The 21,855-nt window shown below is 46.0% G+C and overlaps 1 protein-coding gene and 10 non-coding genes across 11 annotated transcripts; 10 read left to right on the plus strand and 1 right to left on the minus strand.

Moving 5' to 3' along the window:
* The first annotated feature begins 316 nt into the window (after positions 1-316).
* On the plus strand, positions 317-389 carry TRNAP-CGG (transfer RNA proline (anticodon CGG)). The gene has a single exon. It is a non-coding gene; the product is annotated as a tRNA-Pro (tRNA).
* A 355-nt stretch (positions 390-744) lies between these two features.
* TRNAT-UGU (transfer RNA threonine (anticodon UGU)) lies at positions 745-817 on the plus strand. The gene has a single exon. It is a non-coding gene; the product is annotated as a tRNA-Thr (tRNA).
* A 683-nt stretch (positions 818-1,500) lies between these two features.
* TRNAT-CGU (transfer RNA threonine (anticodon CGU)) lies at positions 1,501-1,573 on the plus strand. The gene has a single exon. It is a non-coding gene; the product is annotated as a tRNA-Thr (tRNA).
* A 645-nt stretch (positions 1,574-2,218) lies between these two features.
* TRNAT-AGU (transfer RNA threonine (anticodon AGU)) lies at positions 2,219-2,291 on the plus strand. The gene has a single exon. It is a non-coding gene; the product is annotated as a tRNA-Thr (tRNA).
* Positions 2,292-3,591: 1,300 nt separating this feature from the next.
* On the plus strand, positions 3,592-3,664 carry TRNAT-CGU (transfer RNA threonine (anticodon CGU)). The gene has a single exon. It is a non-coding gene; the product is annotated as a tRNA-Thr (tRNA).
* A 519-nt stretch (positions 3,665-4,183) lies between these two features.
* On the plus strand, positions 4,184-4,256 carry TRNAT-AGU (transfer RNA threonine (anticodon AGU)). The gene has a single exon. It is a non-coding gene; the product is annotated as a tRNA-Thr (tRNA).
* Positions 4,257-7,458: 3,202 nt separating this feature from the next.
* TRNAT-AGU (transfer RNA threonine (anticodon AGU)) lies at positions 7,459-7,531 on the plus strand. The gene has a single exon. It is a non-coding gene; the product is annotated as a tRNA-Thr (tRNA).
* A 772-nt stretch (positions 7,532-8,303) lies between these two features.
* TRNAT-AGU (transfer RNA threonine (anticodon AGU)) lies at positions 8,304-8,376 on the plus strand. Its single transcript has one exon. It is a non-coding gene; the product is annotated as a tRNA-Thr (tRNA).
* A 961-nt stretch (positions 8,377-9,337) lies between these two features.
* TRNAT-UGU (transfer RNA threonine (anticodon UGU)) lies at positions 9,338-9,410 on the plus strand. Its single transcript has one exon. It is a non-coding gene; the product is annotated as a tRNA-Thr (tRNA).
* Positions 9,411-10,322: 912 nt separating this feature from the next.
* Positions 10,323-10,395, plus strand: TRNAT-UGU (transfer RNA threonine (anticodon UGU)). The gene has a single exon. It is a non-coding gene; the product is annotated as a tRNA-Thr (tRNA).
* A 990-nt stretch (positions 10,396-11,385) lies between these two features.
* NEK2 (NIMA related kinase 2) lies at positions 11,386-21,056 on the minus strand. Its single transcript, XM_078872200.1, has 9 exons — positions 20,419-21,056; positions 18,065-18,282; positions 16,838-17,078; positions 16,218-16,300; positions 15,410-15,536; positions 14,843-15,077; positions 14,545-14,599; positions 13,775-13,860; positions 11,386-12,117 (listed from the first exon to the last, which is right to left on the minus strand). Exons 1-9 carry the CDS (start codon positions 20,512-20,514, stop codon positions 11,846-11,848), a joined length of 1,413 nt encoding a protein of 470 aa, XP_078728326.1. The 5' UTR covers positions 20,515-21,056; the 3' UTR covers positions 11,386-11,845.
* Between the last annotated feature and the right edge of the window lie 799 nt (positions 21,057-21,855).

Raw genomic sequence — 21,855 nt, forward strand, 5'->3', positions numbered from 1 at the left:
AAGGAGCATCTACCTTAACATAGCAGAGTTCGTATTTGGTATAGCTAATTTTTTGGTGGATATAAGTTAGACATTCCTTCAAAATCCTATGTAAACTTTGGTGCGGCAACTCTTTCTCCTATGTCATCAGTTCCCCTGCTGGGACTGTTCCACCTGATGACGGTCGCATGTGTTGCGATCGAAACGTCTTGGTTTAATTTATTTTTTATACCTACGTGACTTTAACAAAAGAACCAAAGAGTATGCATCCCTGCAGTCACGATGACTTCAAATCTAGATTATTCCCTTAGAAGTTGATACAACTCCACACTCAGATGGCTCCATAGCTCAGGGGTTAGACCACTGGTTTCGGAAACCAGGGGTCGTGAGTTCAATTCTCACTGGGGCCTTCGTTTTGATTATTCTTCAAAGAAATTGAGTGAAACATGAAAATCCTTGGTTTTCAAAATTGGCCTCTGCTGTGGGAGGGCACCAAGTCACAATTAAGGAAACCGGGATGCAAATTGGACCGAGTGTTTCACAGTAATGTGGCAGTTTTTGAAGTGTCATACGTGTACATGCTTAAATTCAAACTTCCCAAGTCATGAGATGCGATCATGGTCAAGTTTACATGGAGCTGTGTGACGCAATTTGTCGTTTTTGGCCACATCGCAATTAACTTCTCAGTTGAGGCATTGGTGCAATGTTGCATTAACAGGTTTTGTGAGCTTTTTAATAATGGATTTGCAGGTGTAGAAAAGGAGTGGCTCCATAGCTCAGTGGTTAGAGCACTGGTCTTGTAAACCAGGGGTCGCGAGTTCATTTCTCGCTGGGGCCTGCGTCGTTTTGCATCCTACTTCGGCAATATTGACAAATCGAGAGGCTGTTCTTTTAAGTTTTCAGCAATGCTCAATGCTAATAGGAAACAGCAGGGGGCACGGTAGCACTGGCTTGGTACAGGTGTGGAATTGTTTTGGGCAACAACTATCTTAGGGGCCGTCCATAAATTACGTCACGCACCCAGGGGGGGGGGTCAGACATTTGTGACGAGGCGAGGGGGGGGGGGAGAAATGTGACGTCACGTAAAAATGCGCAACTTTAAATAAATATAGACAATTAAATAGACTTGTTAATAAATGTTTTCTTTTAAAACATCAGCGTGCAGCGGCACATTAAATAGCACTACAATGACAAGAGTTTAAAGCGATTTGAAGCATGTTTTATTTTTTGGGGAGGGGGGGCAGAGCTTTGTGACGTCATATTTGAGGGGGGGGGGTCTGACTTTTTGTGACGCCGTGTGACGACGGGGGGGAAGGCCAAAAATCGTCCAAAATCGCGTGACGTCATTTATGTACGGCCCCTTAGGAGTTTACTTGTTTGAATAACGTTTAAAGTGTGTTTGCGATAACATAGTTGTTTTATCGGTCACCAGTTCCTCAGAGAGCCAGGTTTTTGGTATCGTGATATGTTTCCTCAATTGTGTTCTCATCTCAAGAGGTTTGCATAAAACTGTAGCCAACTGGCTCCATAGCTCAGGGGTTAGAGCACTGGTTTCGTAAACCAGGGGTCGTGAGTTCAATTCTCACTGGGGCCTCTTTTATTTCACACCTTTTTCAGACTTATTGAAAATAAAAGTTCTTTGTTTTCAAAGTTGGCCCATGTTCGAGCGCACCAAGTCATTGTTCATTTCACCAGGGACCAAGGTGGCCCTAGCATCTTGAATTAATGTTGAAATGTTTCTGGATTCATATCATCCAAATACATTTGTTGTAAAGTGTCGTCGGAAAATAGCACTGAATGGGTCTTGCATTAAGATTTAAATGGGAATCGCTCTGTTGCTCAGCAGTCAAAGTGCTGGTCTTGTAACCTGGGGGTCGTTCCTTCAGTTCTTGCTGGAGATTATAAGTCGGTTTATATCCTGCATCGGTAACATTTTGAAATGTGGTGTCGGCGTGTAAGTGTGGTTCTTTCTTGAAACTTTCTCAAATATTTCATTTTCGAATATGCTGTGCACTTGTCAACGTGGCTTTTTTTACCAGACATATGGCAACATAAAATATAAGTCCATGGGCATAATCCTTAACTGAATTACCATAACATTAATTGATCTAATTAACCAGGCAACGTGTGCTGTTGCTCAAGCCTTCTTTAATCCTGTTTCATTTCACACCATGTGTTTTGCCTGATGAGTGACAGGCCTAAAATTCACGTGTGTCTTTTGGTGACAGGGGTTTTAACTGGCTCCATAGCTCAGTGGTTAGAGCACTGGTCTAGTAAACCAGGGGTCGTGAGTTCAATTCTCACTGGAGCCTTTCTTTTATGCATCATTAAACTGCATTATTATTAACTGCATTATTATTTAGTTGAATATGTGACAGTTCCAGTTTGTGAGCACCTACTGACACCTATTGATAACTGCAATGTGTTATGAAGCATATGGCAGAGGTGGGACAAAGTCATTGTTATGCAAGTCCAAGTCGAGTCGCAAGTCATCAAATTCATGACTCGAGTCTGACTCGAGTCCAAGTCACATGACTCGAGTCCACATCTCATAGATGGGACAAAGTCATTGTTATGCAAGTCCAAGTCGAGTCGCAAGTCATCAAATTCATGACTCGAGTCTGACTCGAGTCCAAGTCACATGACTCGAGTCCACACCTCTGGCATATGGTGATACTTACCAAATTTTACATTGTGAACGCTTTTGAACATAAGACGGGTTCAGTCATGGAGATCGGAAACCAGCGATTGAGAGTTCCATTCTTATTGTTCATCCAAATGAGTCTCCGGAACAACGTACGTGGAGCTCTTTCAGTCAGTGGCAGCAAACTTTCATGATACTCGGGGGCATGGAGTCACGCGCGTTTGGTGTAAATATCATGCACGAAAACTAAGGCAACATTTATTGGACAAAGCCAGTCAAATGTACTCTTTAGAACGTTGCCTTACTTTCTGTTCGATGTGGTGTGTGTGTTTGTTAAAAGCTTATTCAGACATCAGTTATAAAAGCCGATATTTTGCTCAGATGGCTTTTGATAACTACCTCGCCTGGTTTACAGGAAGTGTTCCGACCCTGACGCCTGTTTGTTTGGAGCTTGCTTGTCTCTCTCCGCGTGGTCGTGTGGATTTGTGTCCGGTTACTCCGGGTTTGCCATCCACATTTAAAATCAACGTCACACGTTTAGAGTATTTGGCTGCTATTCATTCCCACGTGAATTCATTCCCACGTGAATGAATAGCAGAGCTATCATTTATGATAGCCAGGTTGCTTCTGAAAAAGAGCTTTATAACTCAGTGGGACCTTACCTGGTAAAATAGTTTTTAAAAAAGATCACATCCTGGTGCGGTGAGGTTGACGAATTGTGAGCTCCCACGTGTTTTAGGATGTTCGCCACGCAGTTGTGTCGTGAGCGCCCATGGCACATTTAGAACTGCAGAGGGCGCAATAACTTTTGTTACACTTTTGGAAATTCGGCTTTGCGATGGTTGCAATTAATATAAGCTTTTACAAGGTCATATGTCACGAAGGAGCATCTGTCTCAACATAGCAGAGTTCGTGCATACGCCCGCACTCAACTTTAAATGGTGATATTTCACCCGCAAACTTCGTCTGGCTCCATAGCTCAGTGGTTAGAGCACTGGTCTCGTAAACCAGGGGTCGAGAGTTCAATTCCCTCTGGGGCCTTAATTTTTATATTAACAAAAGGCGATCATTCTTTTTTAGACGCTATCCATGTAGTGTTTGTGAACACCGAGAGCTAATTCAGAACAACAGGGACTGTCAAATATTTAACATTTAGTGTGAATATATGACGTTTTGGGGATAAATACATTACGTTAAAATTACTCCATTGAATGACTCAAAGCTTTTCCACTTGTGATGCTCTGCTCTGTTGTGTGCGTCTTTTCTGGAAACGTTCTCCAAGATTTCATTTTAAAAAGGGGGCTTAATGTGAGTGCTGGACTTGTGTTAATGATTGGGATTATTATTCATGTTTTACCACGTTGCATTTTACTTGCCATACTTTTAAATGGGAACATCACAAATAAATTCATGGACATATTCTGAACGCTTCGAAAATAGTACTGAATCATTTTCCAGGCAGCGTATCCTGAAATCCTTTCTTGATCCTCAAGTGCCAATCTTTGTCAATGGTCAAGACATAGAATCCTTGTATGCCTATGGATATCAGACCCCTCAGCTGGCTCCATAGCTCAGTGGTTAGAGCACTGGTCTAGTAAACCAGGGGTCGTGAGTTCAATTCTCACTGGAGCCTACAAATATTTTATTTTTTGTGTTTTTACTTATGGCCACGAACATTTCCTAATAATCTCTGAAACCACCAAATGTCCACCCATGAGCACCAACACTATAAATATGGTTATCTTAACTTATAATGCTTCATTGCCGAGCAGAGCAAGATTTTTAGAAGGGGTTGTTTTGTATATGTACGTGTTGTCATGCAGCTCAGTGTGGTCCTGGAACAGGTTTAGCAGGCCTCCTGCTGGTGTGGCGCTTGGCTCAGGCATTGATAATGATCTGAGAATTACAGGAAGTGCAGGGAGGCGGTTGTTGTATTTGTAGACTTAGTTTTTTTTGCATTTGGCGCAGAACATCACAGTTTATCATACATAACAGTGTTACTTTCCCAATAAAACCTCTCCCCTGAGTCTCAAGACTTTTCATGCGAGTCCTGAGCACGTTTCCAATGATGAGTGTTTTTTTTCGGAATGTGAGGAGGAAAAACCAGAGTAGCTACGCGATTAAGGGGTGACACTCAACACTGCCTTCTGCTGGCCGCTTGCAGCCTCGTGCCTGTAAACATGTGGAACACCCTGGTGGCCTGTAAACACGTGGAACACCCTAGTGACCTGTTAACACGTGAACATCCTAGTGACCTGTAAACACGTGGAACACCCTGGTGACCTCTTAACACGTGAACATCCTGGTGACCTGTAAACACGTGGAACACCCTGGTTGCCTGTAAACACGTGAACATCCTGGTGACCTGTAAACACGTGGAACACCCTGGTGGCCTGTAAACACGTGGAACACCCTGGTGACCTCTTAACACGTGAACATCCTGGTGACCTGTAAACACGTGAACACCCTGGTGACCTCTTAACACGTGAACACCCTGGTGACCTGTAAACACGTGGAACACCCTGGTGACCTCTTATCACGTGAACATCCTGGTGACCTGTAAACACGTGGAACACCCTGGTGACCTCTTAACACGTGAACATCCTGGTGACCTGTAAACACGTGGAACACCCTGGTGACCTCTTAACACGTGAACATCCTGGTGACCTGTAAACACGTGGAACACCCTGGTTGCCTGTAAACACGTGGAACACCCTGGTTGCCTGTAAACACGTGGAACACCCTGGTTGCCTGTAAACACGTGGAACACCCTGGTTGCCTGTAAACACGTGGAACACCATGGTGACCTGTAAACACGTGGAACACCCTGGTGACCTGTAAACACGTGGAACACCCTGGTTGCCTGTAAACACGTGGAACACCCTGGTTGCCTGTAAACACGTGGAACACCCTGGTGGTCACCCAACCCGATAACTAACCAGGCCGAAGACTGCACTTTCTGGATAATTTGGTTATTTTGATAGTCGAATACATTTCCAGATCAGACTATTAAAGTTGCATATAATCTCAGTTTGGTTGACAATGCAACCAATGGCCTAATGATATAGTTCGGAGCGCAACATCAAAATCAGAATCTTTATTTATCCCGGAGGAATCCGGTGAGCAATGACGCTGTTTTTTCACAGACGTGCAGTTGTCACAGATGTCCTGTGCAAATGTACATAGCCAGGCTCGAAACCCGCTTAGCTTTCGAGGTATGATGAGATGGGGCATATTCAGGGTGATGTGGTCGTAGTTTGAGCCAGAGGATATACTACACACATGGGGCCACCCTGCCACAGACTCCATGTCGGCATGGACCCTTATTTGGTAAGAGCGGGTACAAAAGTCATGGGAACGTTTTCATCTGGGATTGCATATGTGGCAACGGGCCACGTAAAACTGTTACGCGCAAAGATTCATAAACTAAACTCGTGGTTAGTGGTGCAACAAGCACTCATCAACAAAGAGCACCCATCACACTTAATTAACATAATTAGCATAATTAACACTGCCGTATAACGGAAACATATGTAATGTACTGACCTACGAATATATAGATCTAGATCACAATTACTGTATAAACATTCTTCCCCAAAGTAAAAAAAAATTCCAATATTTTTGTGTTATTGTTTTTCCTGTGACCAGCTGATTCTTTTTCGATTGCTGTTATGACTGATCCATTAGCACTTAGGTTATGATGTAAATATAAAGGTGCAGCCGTGAAATAACTCGCTCACACCACTGTTGGCAGAAGGGCCTCCACTAGAGGGAGGTGTCGAGAGTATTTGGACTACTACTCCATGCTGGCTTGAGATCTTGGAAGAGGTGGGAGCACCCACACTTTAGGGGCCGTCCATAAATGACGTCACGCGATTTTGGACAATTTTTGCCTCCCCCACCTCGTCACACGGCGTCACAAAAAGTCAGCCCCCCCCTCAAATATGACGTCACAAAGCTCTGCCCCCCCTCCCCCCAAAAATAAAACATGCTTCAAATCGCTTTAAACTATTGTCATTGTAGTGCGTATTTAATGCGGCGCTGCACTCTGATGTTGTAGGAGAACACGTTTATTTAAAAGTCTATTTAATTCTATTTATTTCAAGTTGCGCATTTTGATGTGACGTTACATTCTCACCCCCCCCCCCCCTCGTCACACATCGTCACAAATGTCTGATCCCCCCCCCGAGGTGTGTGACGTCATTTATGGACGGCCCCTTATCTCACCACACACAGTACCAGCCAATCGACTCAGATGCGTATACCATTGTATTATACTGCTGTGCTACTTTACCGAAAGAACCAAGAATATGTATCCCTGCAGTCACGAAAGCTTTAAATCAACAACCATGACAGCATTCCTCTTGACTTAACACTATAATAGTAAATTTCAAATCTAGATTGACTAACACATTCCTGCGGAGGGAGCTGGTAGGAATGTTGGGTTGCTCGGTCAATGGCCAGGGTCAACGGCGGCGTGGTGTATTCCGCAAATATGCCTGACTGTGAGGGCGGGCACAAGCCGGCGTGAGTAGGTTAAACGTTGAGTTTCATAAGGGCACCACGGGGTGACCAGCCTCTCCCCACCCACCCAGCCCCTCCCCACCCAGCCCCTCCCCACCCAGCTCCTCCCCACCCACCCCTCCCCACCCGGCCCCAACCCTCCCATTTTTTGATGCACGACGGACGGACACAATAATCCCCTGTGGGCTGGTGTAACCAGGTTCCTACCAGTATAATAGTTGTCACTGGCTAACACACACACACACGCATGTGCTACCACACACGCATGCACTACTACATACGTGTGTACGCGTGTGTGTCGGTAGTGCCGCGGCTCCATAGCTCAGTGGTTAGAGCACTGGTCTAGTAAACCAGGGGTCGTGAGTTCAATTCTCACTGGAGCCTACAAATATTTTTGTTAATTGCGTGAATGTTTTTTTTCTCCATTATTATTACTTAGGAACCCAGCGACTCGAGTTCGATTCCTTGCTCACGGAGGGAACAACAGTGACGATGATCTTAAACTGGTTCCTGGGTCTGACGTCGGTGGAATCGGCCTCTAATATTAGTCGCACGTGGTGCTGTGTGTAGACTTGGCCACTAGGGAGAAAAGCGGCCAAGGGCGCGCGTTGTTGGTGACCCACCGCCGCCTCGTGTGTCGTTCCTGGCCTTCATAGGCGCTGCAGCGCTAAACAGCACTTTCCCCAAGACTCTGTGTAGGCTGTAGGGGGGATCTTTATCTTTGGTGCTGTGCGTGGTGGGACGCGGTAGTTAATGGTGGTGCGATATTATCCTGGCCAACACCGGCGACGAATATCTGCGCCGGTCCTGGGCCTCCCCTAGGTCGACTCGGCCTCAAATGACGGTACCAAGACGGTGTGTGGGGAGACAAAGGCGGCCGGCCACGGCGCTGGCCATCCACCATCACGTGTGCACTCGCCCCAAAAAGTATTTTGGTTATACGGGGGAATATTCTGTCTTGTGCATTGTGTAGCGTGCTGTGCAGTTCACAAAGACACCAGACGATTGAGCACAACGTTAAAAAACGATGTTAAACATTTTACGGAAGTTTTTAACGATTTTCAACGTGTGTATATTTTATTTTCACCGCTGCTGAATGTTTTGTAGTGAACGCGATTCATATATAAATGGGTGTGGGCAGCGATACGTATCACGTGGCTCCATAGCTCAGTGGTTAGAGCACTGGTCTAGTAAACCAGGGGTCGTGAGTTCAATTCTCACTGGAGCCTTAGATATTTTTATTTATAAATAACTTACATTTCAGATGTATATGGCTTTTTTTAATTATGTGTTACGAATATCTGTTAGTGGGCTGCATACGTTTACGTTGGCTTTACTGGAGAGGAATACGTTTGTATGAGATATGAAGCGGTTGAAAGCTGTAGGCTGATTCCTGCACAATGATTGCGCAATCAACCTCTGGTTGAGAACGTTTTGGAGACCCACATTAAAACACGTTTTTTGTATTTTGATAGCAATTCATTTTTTAACAAAAATTACATTAAACTATATTTCAGCCAATTTTTTTTATCTTGTCCTTCAAGAGCATTATTAAAATTTACACTAATCACTTAACCCGTGTCAAATACTTGTGTTAATGTAATCTGCAAATGGGTAACTTTTATACATTAATCAATATTTATTTTTTACTGGAGGAATCCGATTTGCTATTAAGCTCTTTTTCATCGATGTCCAGTAAAAGGATGGTACGTCACCTTCCTTTGACTGACGAGTTAGGAGTTTTCACTTCCTAAATAACATACCTGTCAACCCATTATCAGTGCCCACCTTATTAAAGACCAATTCAGGACCTTATTGGTCACCCCATTCCCTTAACATCTCAACGTTCATCCAACACAGTCCAATCACAAGGGAGAAACACAAATAGACTCATTTTTTTGCCTGGGTTGAAACGGCTGTACGCCGTATGGACTTGAAAACTCAATTTCCCTGTACAAGAATACAGGTAAACCGTATGGGTTGACAGGTATGCAAATATGTGAACCTTCAGGTGAGTCAGCATAACAAAACATTGGCAACAAAGAAATTCTGTTAGGGTTGCTGACGTGTCCGCAGTGGACATTTACATGCTGGGCGTGGCTGGACTACATAGTTACACAGCATTGTGCAGTGTACAGCGTTTGTCATCATACTGTTATATAATGATTTAGCAGCATCGGTTACAGGAGTGGCTCCATAGCTCAGTGGTTAGAGCACTGGTCTTGTAAACCAGGGGTCGCGAGTTCAATTCTCGCTGGGGCCTTCGTGTTTTTTGATCATTTAAACTTTTTTATTCAATTGCCGGACATGTTAATGCAATCTTTGCAACGCGTCCAACGTTCGTCAGCGTATTCATTGGAAACAAATTTTCCCAACTAGGTTTTTGTTGATGTTTTACGTCCTGGAGATCCGTATTGACACACTGAAGTCACACAGATTTGTAGCGTCTCGAGTCAGCAAGCCACTTAAATACTGCCAAGTGGCTGGCCCACAAAAGGCCAACGATATTTAAAAACTGTTTAATTTAACACTCGGTGAATGAAGTTTATCACCAGTGTATTTGTCAAAGGCTTCCTGTGGCCTGTTGGCCAGGTTTGTGGCAAAAGGTTTTTTTGGTATTTATCAGGACAAATTACGTTTTCCACCACTGGCAGTTTTGCACCACTGGCATCTGGCTTTTTTGGAGAGGTGTAAAATTGTTTGCGACTTGGTAATGGTGGTCGAGACTTACGACAGAGTGCCAGCCAAAGGAGTGAACAGTTCTGAGAGGATGTCCATGAAAAGTGAAACAATGTCCAGGAGCTAGATGGATTGTTAAATCACAGGATCGTGACAGATGGTCATGGCTTGGGGAAGTCTTCATCCAGCAGTGGACAATAAATGAATGGTGACAATGATTAAGAAGGGCTTCCATTGACAGCTTTATTATAAATCCAAAACTTTTTAACTTTCACAAATAGTTTTGGCTTTCCTATGTCACTTATTGCTGTCTTGATTTAATCAACCACTCAGAATGTGCGGCCACTGATATCAGTTGCCACTTAAATTTGTCAACAGGTGGCACTGCTCAGCTTGTCTCCACTATGGATTTGTAAACTAATTGGTTGTTTCTCGTCCAACACAAACAGGTTTGGCGAGACTTCAAAAGCTACGCTGAGAGGCACTCATCAGGCAAGGCTCCATAGCTCAGGGGTTAGAGCACTGGTCTTGTAAACCAGGGGTCGCGAGTTCAATTCTCGCTGGGGCCTTACTTTGTTGCTTTTGGTTTAATAAAAATTGTGCATTAAGTATGAACACATTAAAAGCTTTAAATTCTAGATTTAAATTTCGATTTAAAGCTTTCGTGACTGCAGGGATTCATCTTCTTGGTTCTTTCGGTAAAGTCACGTAGAAGGGAAATAAATAAAAATAAAAGAATTCTCACGACGTTTCGGCCACAACGCAAGCAGCCGTCCTCAGGTGAAGAACAGGTCTGTCGGAAAGACAGCGTCTGAATGGGCACCACCAGGCTTGGCAGCGTATATTTAAGCTGGGTTGGAGGGGGGAAGGGGCGCCTTGACAAAGGATTTGAAGTTATCGTGACTGCAAGGATCCATACTTTTTGTTTTTTTCGGTAGTCACATAGGTTACCGAAAAAACCAAAGAGTTTAAAAGCTTTAAACTCCATTAAATAAATCATTACAAGCACGGTAATAAATGAGTCCATAGGTGGATGAGAACATCTCCATGCTGTCAGTCGTCGAGGGTTGTTTGACCAAACGTTACCGCCACTAGTCAGTGGAGGGTTAGTAAAAGGTGAAGACAGCACAGGATCGGTTCAACTATCACTCAGCATTGACGTCAGCCGCAGTCAGGAACCAAACCACGAGTGCCACACAGCTCCCTTCCGTTGTAGCCTGAACGATATACTGATCATTTTTCACCTAAAATCTGTTGCATCAAAAGCCAGGTAAAATAATCACGTTTATTTTACAAACTCAGTGGATTTGGCAAAAAAAATTACATCCAAAACTTAGCATTCATTCAGCAAGACAGCTGTTAAGAGCGTAACAAAATGCAAGCAGGTATAAATCAACATACTTTTTAAGCAGCGCCTGCATTTTATTCTGTAAAAATATAAAATCTACATTATAATTTGATTTAAATATCACTCAACATTCAACTCTACATCAATTCAGCAACTACGAATGAAACGTCATCATAATCACACAGTATTTACACAACTAGATATGCAACTGATTCTCAGCTGAAAATACGTGAATAAAATGTAAACTTGCTGTAATTTCCAGTATTTAAATCAGCATTGGGCTCTAAAGTTGTTTAACAATAAACTAATGCTGAAAAATGTGTCCACCGTCAGTCCCATACTCATTAACACCAGTCTCAGTCCATGACCTCCAGTTACCCAGACATGGTCCAATTCGAGGCAGAATGTCTGCCAGTCAACGAACAGCACCCACAAAACATCCACAGACCACCTAACCACAACAATTTCATTGCATGGGAGGTGACTGGCCGAATTGCAAACTCAGAACCAGGGTTAGAATATGGAGGACCCAACACTCAAAATGTACCGCTAAACCCCAGTTCTTTGGTACCTTTGACTTTAATATCTGTAACTTTTGATATTCCCGCTTTTGTTGCATTTTATCGACAGCGGGTGGTGTCGTGGAGGCCGCGGCCGTTGCCGGCACCGGCTCAACGCATGCCCAGCAGCTGCCGGCTCTTGAGCTGGGATTCCGCCTCGAGGTATCGCAGCTCGCGCGTCCGCAGGTTCGCTGCCTGCAGGCGCTCGCGCAGGGCATCCCCTCGTCCCACCGGTGCACGGCACGGCCCCGCGAGCGACACGACCGTTGCCACCGCTGCCGCGACCGTAGCCGTCGCACCCACCATCGGGCCGGTGTTCTCCTTGCTCTGTGCGCCATCTCCCACAAACTGCACCTTCTTGCGTGCTAAAGAAAACTCGCCGTCTGCTGGAACAAGGAGGGGAGGGTGAGCGCTTGCGTGAGTTTGTAATCGGACACCCGTGATCGTGTTAGTTTGGCACTTGTGGTTGTTGATGTGTGAATCAACATCACTCGCGTCACCAGTTGCCACACGTGCAGTGTTTCGGCATTCCCCGCGATTCGACGAATTGCTACGTTTTGGGCGTTACGATTCCATCCAGGAGTGGATACTGTTCTTGCCTTGTTTGCAAAGTCTCATGGAATTGCAGGTCTCCTGATTTTTATCTCATTTGGTTGGTCTCATTTGTACCATTAGCCCAAGGGTAATGTTATACATTTTCTTTCCCCCTCTGTTACATGCTGAACAGTTATATATTCAGAGAATGCATTTGGCTCCGGGAGACCCAAGTGAACACTTTATTTGTTATAGTCCAGTGTTAATAAATCTCTTTTCTAACGAATTGTTGTGAATGCATAAAAGCTTACACCATTGTGCAGTACTTTTGCGATGCTGCACGCTGACCGTAAGCTATAGTAAAGCAATACATGTTAAGTGGTGGAAAAACACAAAATATACCTCAATGAAAGCACAGTGTCAGTGCATTCATCAGTTCTGAATCGTATCGGGGAGGGAAAACTGCGTTTAATATTGTTTTATACACACAGCCTTCGTGTATGAAATATTTACAACCAAGCCATATAAAAAGGTAACAACTTGAAAGATATTTATTAATCTGCAGTATTAAAAACGTCCGTTTTCATTTTAATGAGACATTCACAAACGCAAAACGGCAACGCCAACTACGAAAAAAGTACAACCTTTATTAATAACAATAAATATCAGTCACGTTTCCATGCAAGTTTGAGCAGACCATTATTGCAGACGCAAAATCAACTTCGTATTTACACGTAACCATGCATTTTTGCGGCGCTCACACGCGCTGAATAATTCATCACTAGCTGCCGTGCCACTGCACCATAATTAGCCGTGTGGACAGGGTGATTGTTGTTTGAAAGAAGCGATTAAGGCCAGCACGACTCATGGTGCGATGTGACCAGGATCACACACAACCCTGCTGCCTTTTGTCAATCCAGTGTTGATAGTCACATTCCACGAGATACTCACTTAGAGCCGAGTTGATCTAGAACCAGTTAAGATATTATTCGTTCCCTAAGTTAGCTGTGGCAAGGAATTGAACGAAGCTCACTGGGCATATTGCAGAGTGTGCACAGGACTGCATCACCGATCCTCATACACACACACACACAGACATAAAGACCCCCCCTATTGGGGGCAAATGAGCACCTATGAAGGCCGACGCTTCATACAAGGGCACGCTATGGTCAGCACCACATGCAAACACACACACTCAGGCGCGCATACACAAAATAAAGATTCCCCCGTATCGCCACAAAAGGCGAGTGCTGTTGGCGAGCCCCTATGCTACCAAGCACTTATTTGTGTAAAAAACTATTGGGGCAAGTGCTTTTAGCGAGCACCTATGAAGGCCGGTAAACCACATGAGGGTGGGTATATACACACACACACAGACACAAATCGTCGCTTGTCGGTGCAGCGCGAGCCATCACGCGAGGTTCATCTTGAAGCGGGCAGCGGTGGCCGCTCGCCACTGCCGCCTGGGCTGCGGGGGGCTGGTAGCGCACAAGCACCCGCAGTTACCTGGGTTCACGAGCTCGGCAAGCGCCGACCCCGGTGCCGGCACGCAGCAGCCCGGCGCATCCAGCTTCAGCGCCAGCTCCTCCATCCTGTGCGGCGACGGCACGAGTCGGGGTACAACGGAGAGACCGCGCGTCAGAGCTGCGGTACCGGCATCGGATTTCCAGACCACAGAGGCCGGTTGCGTAAAAATGTCTTGGGCCATATTCACGTCTTGGTGAATGTTCCTTTTGGTCTAAGAGAAATGCTTCTGTATTTTTCCAAACTTTTTTTTTTTACAATTGTGCTAGTGGCATCATGTCATTAAACGGAGGGTCCATATGGTACTCTCAAGAAGCAAGGCTTCACGCTGTACGTTAAACGTTACGGTTAAGTAGATATCATAGAACCGCTTACGAGATCCTCTCAAGTGACCCTCTATACCTATAAAACACGAAGAGGGCGGTTCGTTCACAACTGCTACAGGCTTCAGTCTCTCTCTCTCTCCAGCTACCCACCTTTCAGGGTTCTTTATTTAACCACGCGAGAGCTGTTTACAAGTGTGAACTCGTTAAACCACTCAATCACACTCCTTCATTGATTCAAATCAGGCCTTGGAGGTTATCCCTTGCATGTGAAACTTGGGTTGACAAAAATTCGTGAACACGCAGTCGTGTTTATAGCAAACGGTTGCGAGTAAATTTCCCAGTCTGAAATGAGACCTAAGGCATGGAATGGCGCATGCTTGTGATCGTGAAGGATGTCATGCTTTATTTGATGTCCGCCTTTCCTACCTGGATAGTTTCTCGTCAGCCAGCCTTTCCCGCAGACACAGTTCCTTTTCCCGTTCTATGAAAAACAAACCAACTTACAAGTGGAAAATAATGCAGTTGGGATAAAACCCAATTCACAGCTAGAACATTTCTTCGAGTATCTTTTTACCAACAGGAGCATCGCATTTATACGCTACATAAATCCAAATTCCAGCGCATTTTTACAACTGTACAATCCCTTTGTTGCCGCTCTGTAAAAAACATTTGCTATGGGGCTACTGAGCCGATTCTTTGAGGAAGCTGAAACGGACTGGCTCACGTTCCAACCGTTCCTCCCGCTCGCGCAGGGCTTGCTCCTTGGTCTGGAGCTGCTCCTCCTTGCGACGGAGGTCTGCCACCAAGCCCTCCTCCGCAGAGGGGCTACCGCCAGAGCGCCGCTCCGTGGTGGGGACCCCACGCGGCTTCTCGGGCGCCGCTCGCGCCTGCTCTTCTTCCAGCACCTCCGCCAGGAGGCCGTACTGCATGATCTGCTCGATGGATGGCCGCAGGTAGTCCTGTGGCCGCACGCACGCGAACACGTGCACATTCATTCTACGTCGATCCAGACTCATAACTATTAGAATGCTATCCCACCCCACCCCACCACCCCCCCCCCCCAACCAACTGTCACCGCAAAGAAGTGTCCACTGCTCCCATTGTAGGAGTAAAGGTACTCCTACAATGAGAGCTAACTTTCAAAGCTATGCATCTCATCTGTTTTGTCAAGACAGTAATCTGTCGCGAGGTTGTATTACAACGTGGACAATGATCCAGTTCAATCGATCGCAGCCTCGCCGCTTGGTTTTCCCTTCTGGGCAACACGGTCCCCTTGACGTGCGAGATGCACCTTCAGGTTGAGCATCTTGGAAATTATTTCGTTCAGCTCGTCCGAGTAGCGGTAGGGGATCCTCCTGAACTTCCCTTCCTTGATCTTCTCCGCCAGCTGCTTCTGGTTCATGGCCGTGAACGGGGGCCTGGGGGCGACAGGAAGCTGTATCTGTGGTGGCGGTGCGGCATTGCCAACTTTGCTGTTTAGATAAATAAAGATAATCCATTCCAAGGTGCAATACATCACACGCTTTTCATTATTTCAATTGTGCTATCGGCATCATGTAATGAGAAAAAAAGAATCGGTTTGGAAATCTTCCACAAAGCAGTGCATGCCCTCATGGTAGGTACCAGTCCCTGGAAAGTGGCATCACAGAACTACGTTCGAGATCCCTTCAATGGCCTCTTATCCACACTCGGGTGGCTGCACCTCCTAAAGCCTGCCCCTCTCGCAGAAGTGTCCGTCGCATGGCAAAGCAAAAAATTTGTGTTTCTCGGACAGCTGTAAAAATACAAAATCAAGCTAAAATCTAAAATTGTATTTAGTTTAATGCAGTCAATGATGACCAGGATGAGACCATCTCGATAAATTCTATAACCTGGATTAATCATGGGTGATCAACTCAGATTTCAACCCAGTATCTCAAGTGCCAAATCAGTGCTGACAGGTAATGGAATCTCTGAGCAACCTAGCCACGTTTGAGGCCCGACTTAAAACCAGCCAAAGACACGCATGACTCAAGTTCTCATGAAACATGTTTGGCTTCCACGCTGCACTGGTGGTGGTCGATTTCTCACGCAATTGGCAGCCTGCACACCGTACTCACACCAGTGCGCAGAGCTCGTAGAGCAGGCAGCCCAGCGACCAGATGTCCGACTTCTCATTGTACGACATGCGGCTGAACTGCTCCTGCAAGCACACAATCCCACGTGCGCCGTCGATAGACGGAGGGGGTCGGTGGGGCAGCCCACGGAATCCCTCGTGAGGATTGCCGATTCTGACAAACTCCAAGCAGGTTTGCGACAACTGGTCAATTAATATTGACTATTACACCTAGCACGGTTGGCTACGTAAGGTGCGAAAGAAGTTCAACATACATAATATTAATTCTTACGGCCATGGTATCAGTAACTGAATTGTGGGGGTAAGAATCAATCCTTTTCTATTCATGCAAACTCATGCTATTTTTAAAAGGATAATGGTTTACATGAACTAGACCGAACAAACGAGACAGAGCAAGACAGTTTAGGTGACATACGTCGAATGAAAAGGGCAATCGAGATGCAACGAGACAAAGCAAATGAGGCAGTACAAGGAAAACGAATTCTTAATCGAAGCGTGAATGTGAATCGTGACAATGTTTCGTGGAGAGAGTGAATTGCCACACACCCGTCAAACACGGCATTGAATCAAGCGCGAATAGTGGTGGGTGGCCGTTAGCCGTACCGGCGACATGTAATAGGGCGTTCCCACAAACGTCTTGGCGAAGCTGGTGTCATGCTGGAGGATGCGCGCCAGCCCAAAGTCTCCGAGCTTCACGTTGTGCCGTGCGTCCAGGAACACATTGGCCGGCTTAAGGTCGCGGTGCAGCACCGTGCGCCCGCCGGCCGTGCGCCGGTGGCACTCGCGCAGCGCCAGCACAAGCTGCGCCAGCACCCGCAGGACAAACTCCTCCTCAAGGAAGCGCCTGCAAGGCAGCGTTTGAACGGGGACGGCAAGGGTGACGACACGGTTTAGCGATAGGTAAAAAAAAAGACTCACTAAATACATTGTCCAATTGTCAAAGCCATTGTGATTAAATTCTGTCCATTTCCCTCAAGTGTCTTCATTTCCCCTTCTGCTATCGTGCCATCTAAATTCCATTCTTACCTGTGACTTTCTACCAAGCACTCCCTTGCTCTAAACAATCCCTCTCTTCTTTAAACTCTCCAGATGCACGTGCCTGCGATTTGAACATCTATCATGAGACGCGATTGCATTAAAGACGCTTTATAAATCCAAGACGTGATTGAAATGTAAAAAGCTCCTGCGAGGCCATGGCAAAAGAATAACACTGGCAGCTAGGGTATGGCAATTTGAGATGTGAAAGCAGGCTCCGCCGACTCTTGTCGATAGGCTTGTACCGAGTCTCTCCCCCAGTGACTTGAACTGTCACGGTCCGCCAGCATGTTTTAATTCAAGAATCCATTCCTTTTTGTCTCTTTTTTGCTGTCCCGTTAATTTGTATCGATCCCTCTTTCTTTTTTGTTCGTTTGGATAGTTTTATTTGTTCCATTAGGCTAAATGGAATGACAAAGCAAAACACCGAGTCAAGCTGGAGCAATGCAATAAATACAGCTAGGCATGTAACTATTACCCACCCTACAATAATTCCTTTCAATAAAACAATTTTTTTTAAATGTCCTCTATTTTTTTTCCATCAAGTTCTGTCTCATTTGCTCCATTATCCTTCGGACGTTTGCATATCATTTGCCAATAGGTTACATAAATAAATTAAACAGTGGAGTTTTACTCACACGATTTTATGCATGTATTATGAGCAAAATGATCGATCTGAATAATCTGAGAATCGATTTTGCCTACTTGGTGAGAACCAAACAAGTGGGGCCTCCATCTTGATTTTGGGGACCAAAGTTGTCACACATTGGTGAGCAAGCGTGCGAGTGAGCGTGCCTGTCACGACGGCAGCGGGAGATGAGGCTGGCAAGGTCCCCGCACTCGCAGTACTCCATGACGATGTAGAGCGTGGTATTGCTGCGGTCGATGATGCGGTCAAAGTAGCGCACGATGTTGGGGTGCTTGAGCTCGCGAAGGAGGTTCACCTCCGACACCAGCATCTGCTTCTCGGGTTCTGACATGGTGCCGTAGTCCAGCACCTTCCACACCAGCACCTGCCAGACGGGCGGATGGTAGTGGAGGTGAGCATGCCCAGAATCCTCGATCAAAATACGGCAGCCAAGCCAAATAATTAAGGGAGCCCGAGTTCTCACAAAAAAATCGTGGCGAACCAACAGCCCATGTCATGTGGCTCCTGGACAAATGAGACCTACCATTTTGAAACAGCCTGAAAAACAAAATTTAGCGTGCATGTAAATGTAACTTTTTTCGCACCGTACGTAGCCAACCATGCTGAAGCTAAGTATTTTCAAACTGGAAATAATGAGTGTCTAAATTTAGCCTGCTCAGCCTCTTCTGTTACTGAAAGCACCTCCTACGGTAACATAGGCGACTGAAGTATGCGCAAATGTGTGCTGGTCGGTCAAACTTATTTGAAAGTCCCATACGTAGGGGTTTTTACTGTACTGCTAAGAAAAAAAAAATTCTATGATAATGCTTCTGGCAATAGCTTCAAGGTAGCTTTTTTCCCCATTTAACGATCCTTCAAAGTTGTATAAGGGCATCCTGTCACAGCCATGTTGTAGGAATACAAGATGCGTTTTTCCCCCATTCACCTCAAATTCCAAAACTAAAATAACCAATGTTAATTTAATCACCATCGAGCAGTGGATTGAGAATAACCGTCAATAATCACGATTTCCAGCCACATTAATTCAAAATAACTATATAAGCAATCAGGTTACACGTAATTGTTTTCTTCTTGTTGCCATGAGAACGTTGTAAGCGGATATGCATGCATATCCTAACAAAAAGACCGAGTCACTGCCATAATACCTTTAGAAGAGTACAGTATTGTAATCATGGCATTTATTTTATTCAGTAAAGCCACACTGAGATTCAAGACTGTAGGATTCGTGTGGGAGAAAACCGGAGGAACCCCACCACGCAAATACTCAAAACTTTGCAAAAGACGGGTTCATTAACCCACTTGCTGTACTGCCATATCCCGGCCACCTCTCAGCGCAAACAGCTTTTTGGAGATTCACAAATCTCTGCGTGAGCCGTCAACCCTGGCCTTTTGAAGCGTCGCTTTGGTAAGGCACTCATAGCAACAACCACCACCACGCCTGGCTGCTGAACAATTTGGTCCGTTTCAAGTTGGCAGTTTACGGCGTGGTGGTGGGGGGGAAAGCTTTAGTCCACCACCGGATTTTCAAAAGGTCAGCGCTTTATTAATTTATTTTCTGTATTTAATTGCTAACGGCGCTGCAGGTTTATTTGCGTTTGACACACACGCAGCCATCCATTCGAGTGGGAGTTTCAACACTTGGGCAGCCAGGTGATCCGCTTGGGGGCCGTTGGTTCCCTTTAGTGCAGTGGTTCTTCACCTTTACTGCAGACTTGCACCCCCCCCCCCCCGTTGGGTTCTCAATCGTAAAAAAAAAATGTTAACAAATTCGTAGGTTTGATGAAACAAAGTAGTTGTAACTCATGTGCCCGTGCTTAATTCGTGTTTCAATGATTTACGATTCTAAATAAATCTGTCAATGTCTCGCACCCCCAGAAAGGGCACCTTACACCCCCAGGGTGTAAGTGCACCCCCGCGTTCAGAACCACTGGTTTAGTGGGAGCAACTGAATAATACGGAACATCGACCCACCTTGGCTGCATTGTTTGTCATCCATGAGAATGCGGAATTCCCACCACTGCCCAATGAGAATGGTGCCTGCCAAGGTGTGAATTTGAGCAAGGATGCACTTTGAATGATACTTATTTCTGAGACTGATCTATCAATACATTACTTAAGTGCAATACTACATCACTTAAACAAAATCAAGTTTGCTGAGCACAGGAATAAACAGTACTATTGAATGTGTAATAGTAATCCATACATTTCTGGAATCAAGTAAACTTAGAAGCGCTTGGGGAAAGAGGTGGAAGGGAATTTCGAAGCCGGGGTAGTGACATGTCACGTTGCAATCGTCATCACAAGCAATAATCTATCTACTGCTGGATGAAAACCTCGACACCGCCGTCGCCATCTCGCTCACGGTCGTGCGACACTTTGCAACGCACAGACAGACTCCACGACTAATAAACAATCCACCACGGTTGTTGACAACCATTAGGTATTGGCCTTTGAATTGTGTACAAGTGGAACACTTAAATACTGAACGAACCCGTCTCACCTTGCCGTCCGACTTGCGCCGGATCTTCTGACACTCGCCGTAGGAGCCCGTCCCGATGGTGTACATCACTTCATACTCGTCCAGCTGCGACGGCATTGTAGCCTCGTTCTCTTCTCGACAAAGACGTGAAACAGTTTAACTACTGGCTGTCGGGTGATAGTAATTAGGGTCCGGGTTAAGCCTCATACCGTGGGGGTTAAAGACGGAAGAAACTTGATAAAATAATTTAGATCTGCCCTCGCCAAACCCAGAAACTGAGAACCCTTCGGGACCGAGCCTGGTCCAGACACGCACCGCAACCGGTCGCTGAAGTTACTGCATACAACAGCTTCGCGCGGCTTTACCCTTCTAGGTTGAAAACAAACAAAACAAAGTGCTTATTTACGAGCGACCGTTAAACGTCTACTCAAGACGAGACAACCGCCACACATACCCGAGGAAATCAAACGAGATACGCGAGTTATAATGAGAACGAGGGGGCGAGTGTTAAGCAGCGCATCGGGTCGAACCGCACCTCGCTCGCTCGCTTCCTTCCCGCCGGCCCCGACTCCACGTGCGCGCAATTTCAAATCCCGCCTTCCGACAAAGCCAGCCCTCTGATTGGCCGACGGGTGCTGAGCACGTGACGAGCTTGCCGGGCCACCCTCACCCCCCATTGGCTGTCGCCACTTGACAACAAACGGTCGCTGCCGGGTTCGCGCGCGCCACTCCCGCCCCCGTCAAACAAAGCGGCCCCCACCCCTCCCCCCGATCCCAACCGTCGCCTTCAGTGACGCGGATTCCACGGCAGCCATCTTGGGTAGGGGGGGCATGAACCTCCCCTCCATTGGCTGTCACCACTTGACAACAAACGGTCGCTACCGGGTTCCGCCCCCCTCGCCAAACAAAGCGGCCCTACCCCTCGATCCCAACCGTCGCCTTCAGTGACGCGGACTCTCTTGGTAACCATCTTGGGTAGGGGCGTCACACACACACACACCCACCCCCCCATTGGCTATCGCCACTTAACAACACGATCGCTGCCCGGTTCGCACCACCCCGCTGCCCACGCCAAACAAAGCCCCCACCCCCATCCCAACCGTCGCCTTTAGTGACGCGATCTCCACGGCAGCCATCTTTGGTAGGGGAACGACCCCCCACGAACTAACCCAAAAAATCCTCCAAGTATTATGGACCCCCCCTCCCCCCCATTGACTTGTATCGGGTGACGTCACGACGGCATAATAGTAAGAATATTTATTTATATACTGCAGGAGAAGGAATCCAATGAGCTGTAAAGCTCTTTATTCACACATGTTCAGTCAGGAGGCACAGGGTCAGAACGTTACAACAACAAACAATACAAAAGCATGATAGGAGTTCAAAGCATAGGAAAGGTAAACAAATAATTTAAAAAATCTATACGAATAAAATGCAACAATTTTATTTTATCTTACC

The sequence above is a fragment of the Lampetra fluviatilis genome, chromosome 33 (assembly GCF_964198595.1).
Source record: "Lampetra fluviatilis chromosome 33, kcLamFluv1.1, whole genome shotgun sequence".
NCBI lineage: Eukaryota > Metazoa > Chordata > Hyperoartia > Petromyzontiformes > Petromyzontidae > Lampetra > Lampetra fluviatilis.

Bases quoted from the DNA above. Each gene is read 5' to 3' on its own strand.
- NEK2 (XM_078872200.1), bottom strand. From the start codon at position 20,514: ATGCCGTCGCAGCTGGACGAGTATGAAGTGATGTACACCATCGGGACG. The intron at 13,861-14,544 runs GTAGGAAAGGCG...GTCGCCGCACAG, and splicing joins GCTGACGAGAAACTATCCAG to GATGGAGGAGCTGGCGCTGA. The intron at 12,118-13,774 runs GTAACTGCGGGT...TTGTTCCAGCAG, and splicing joins TGCCGAGCTCGTGAACCCAG to ACGGCGAGTTTTCTTTAGCA.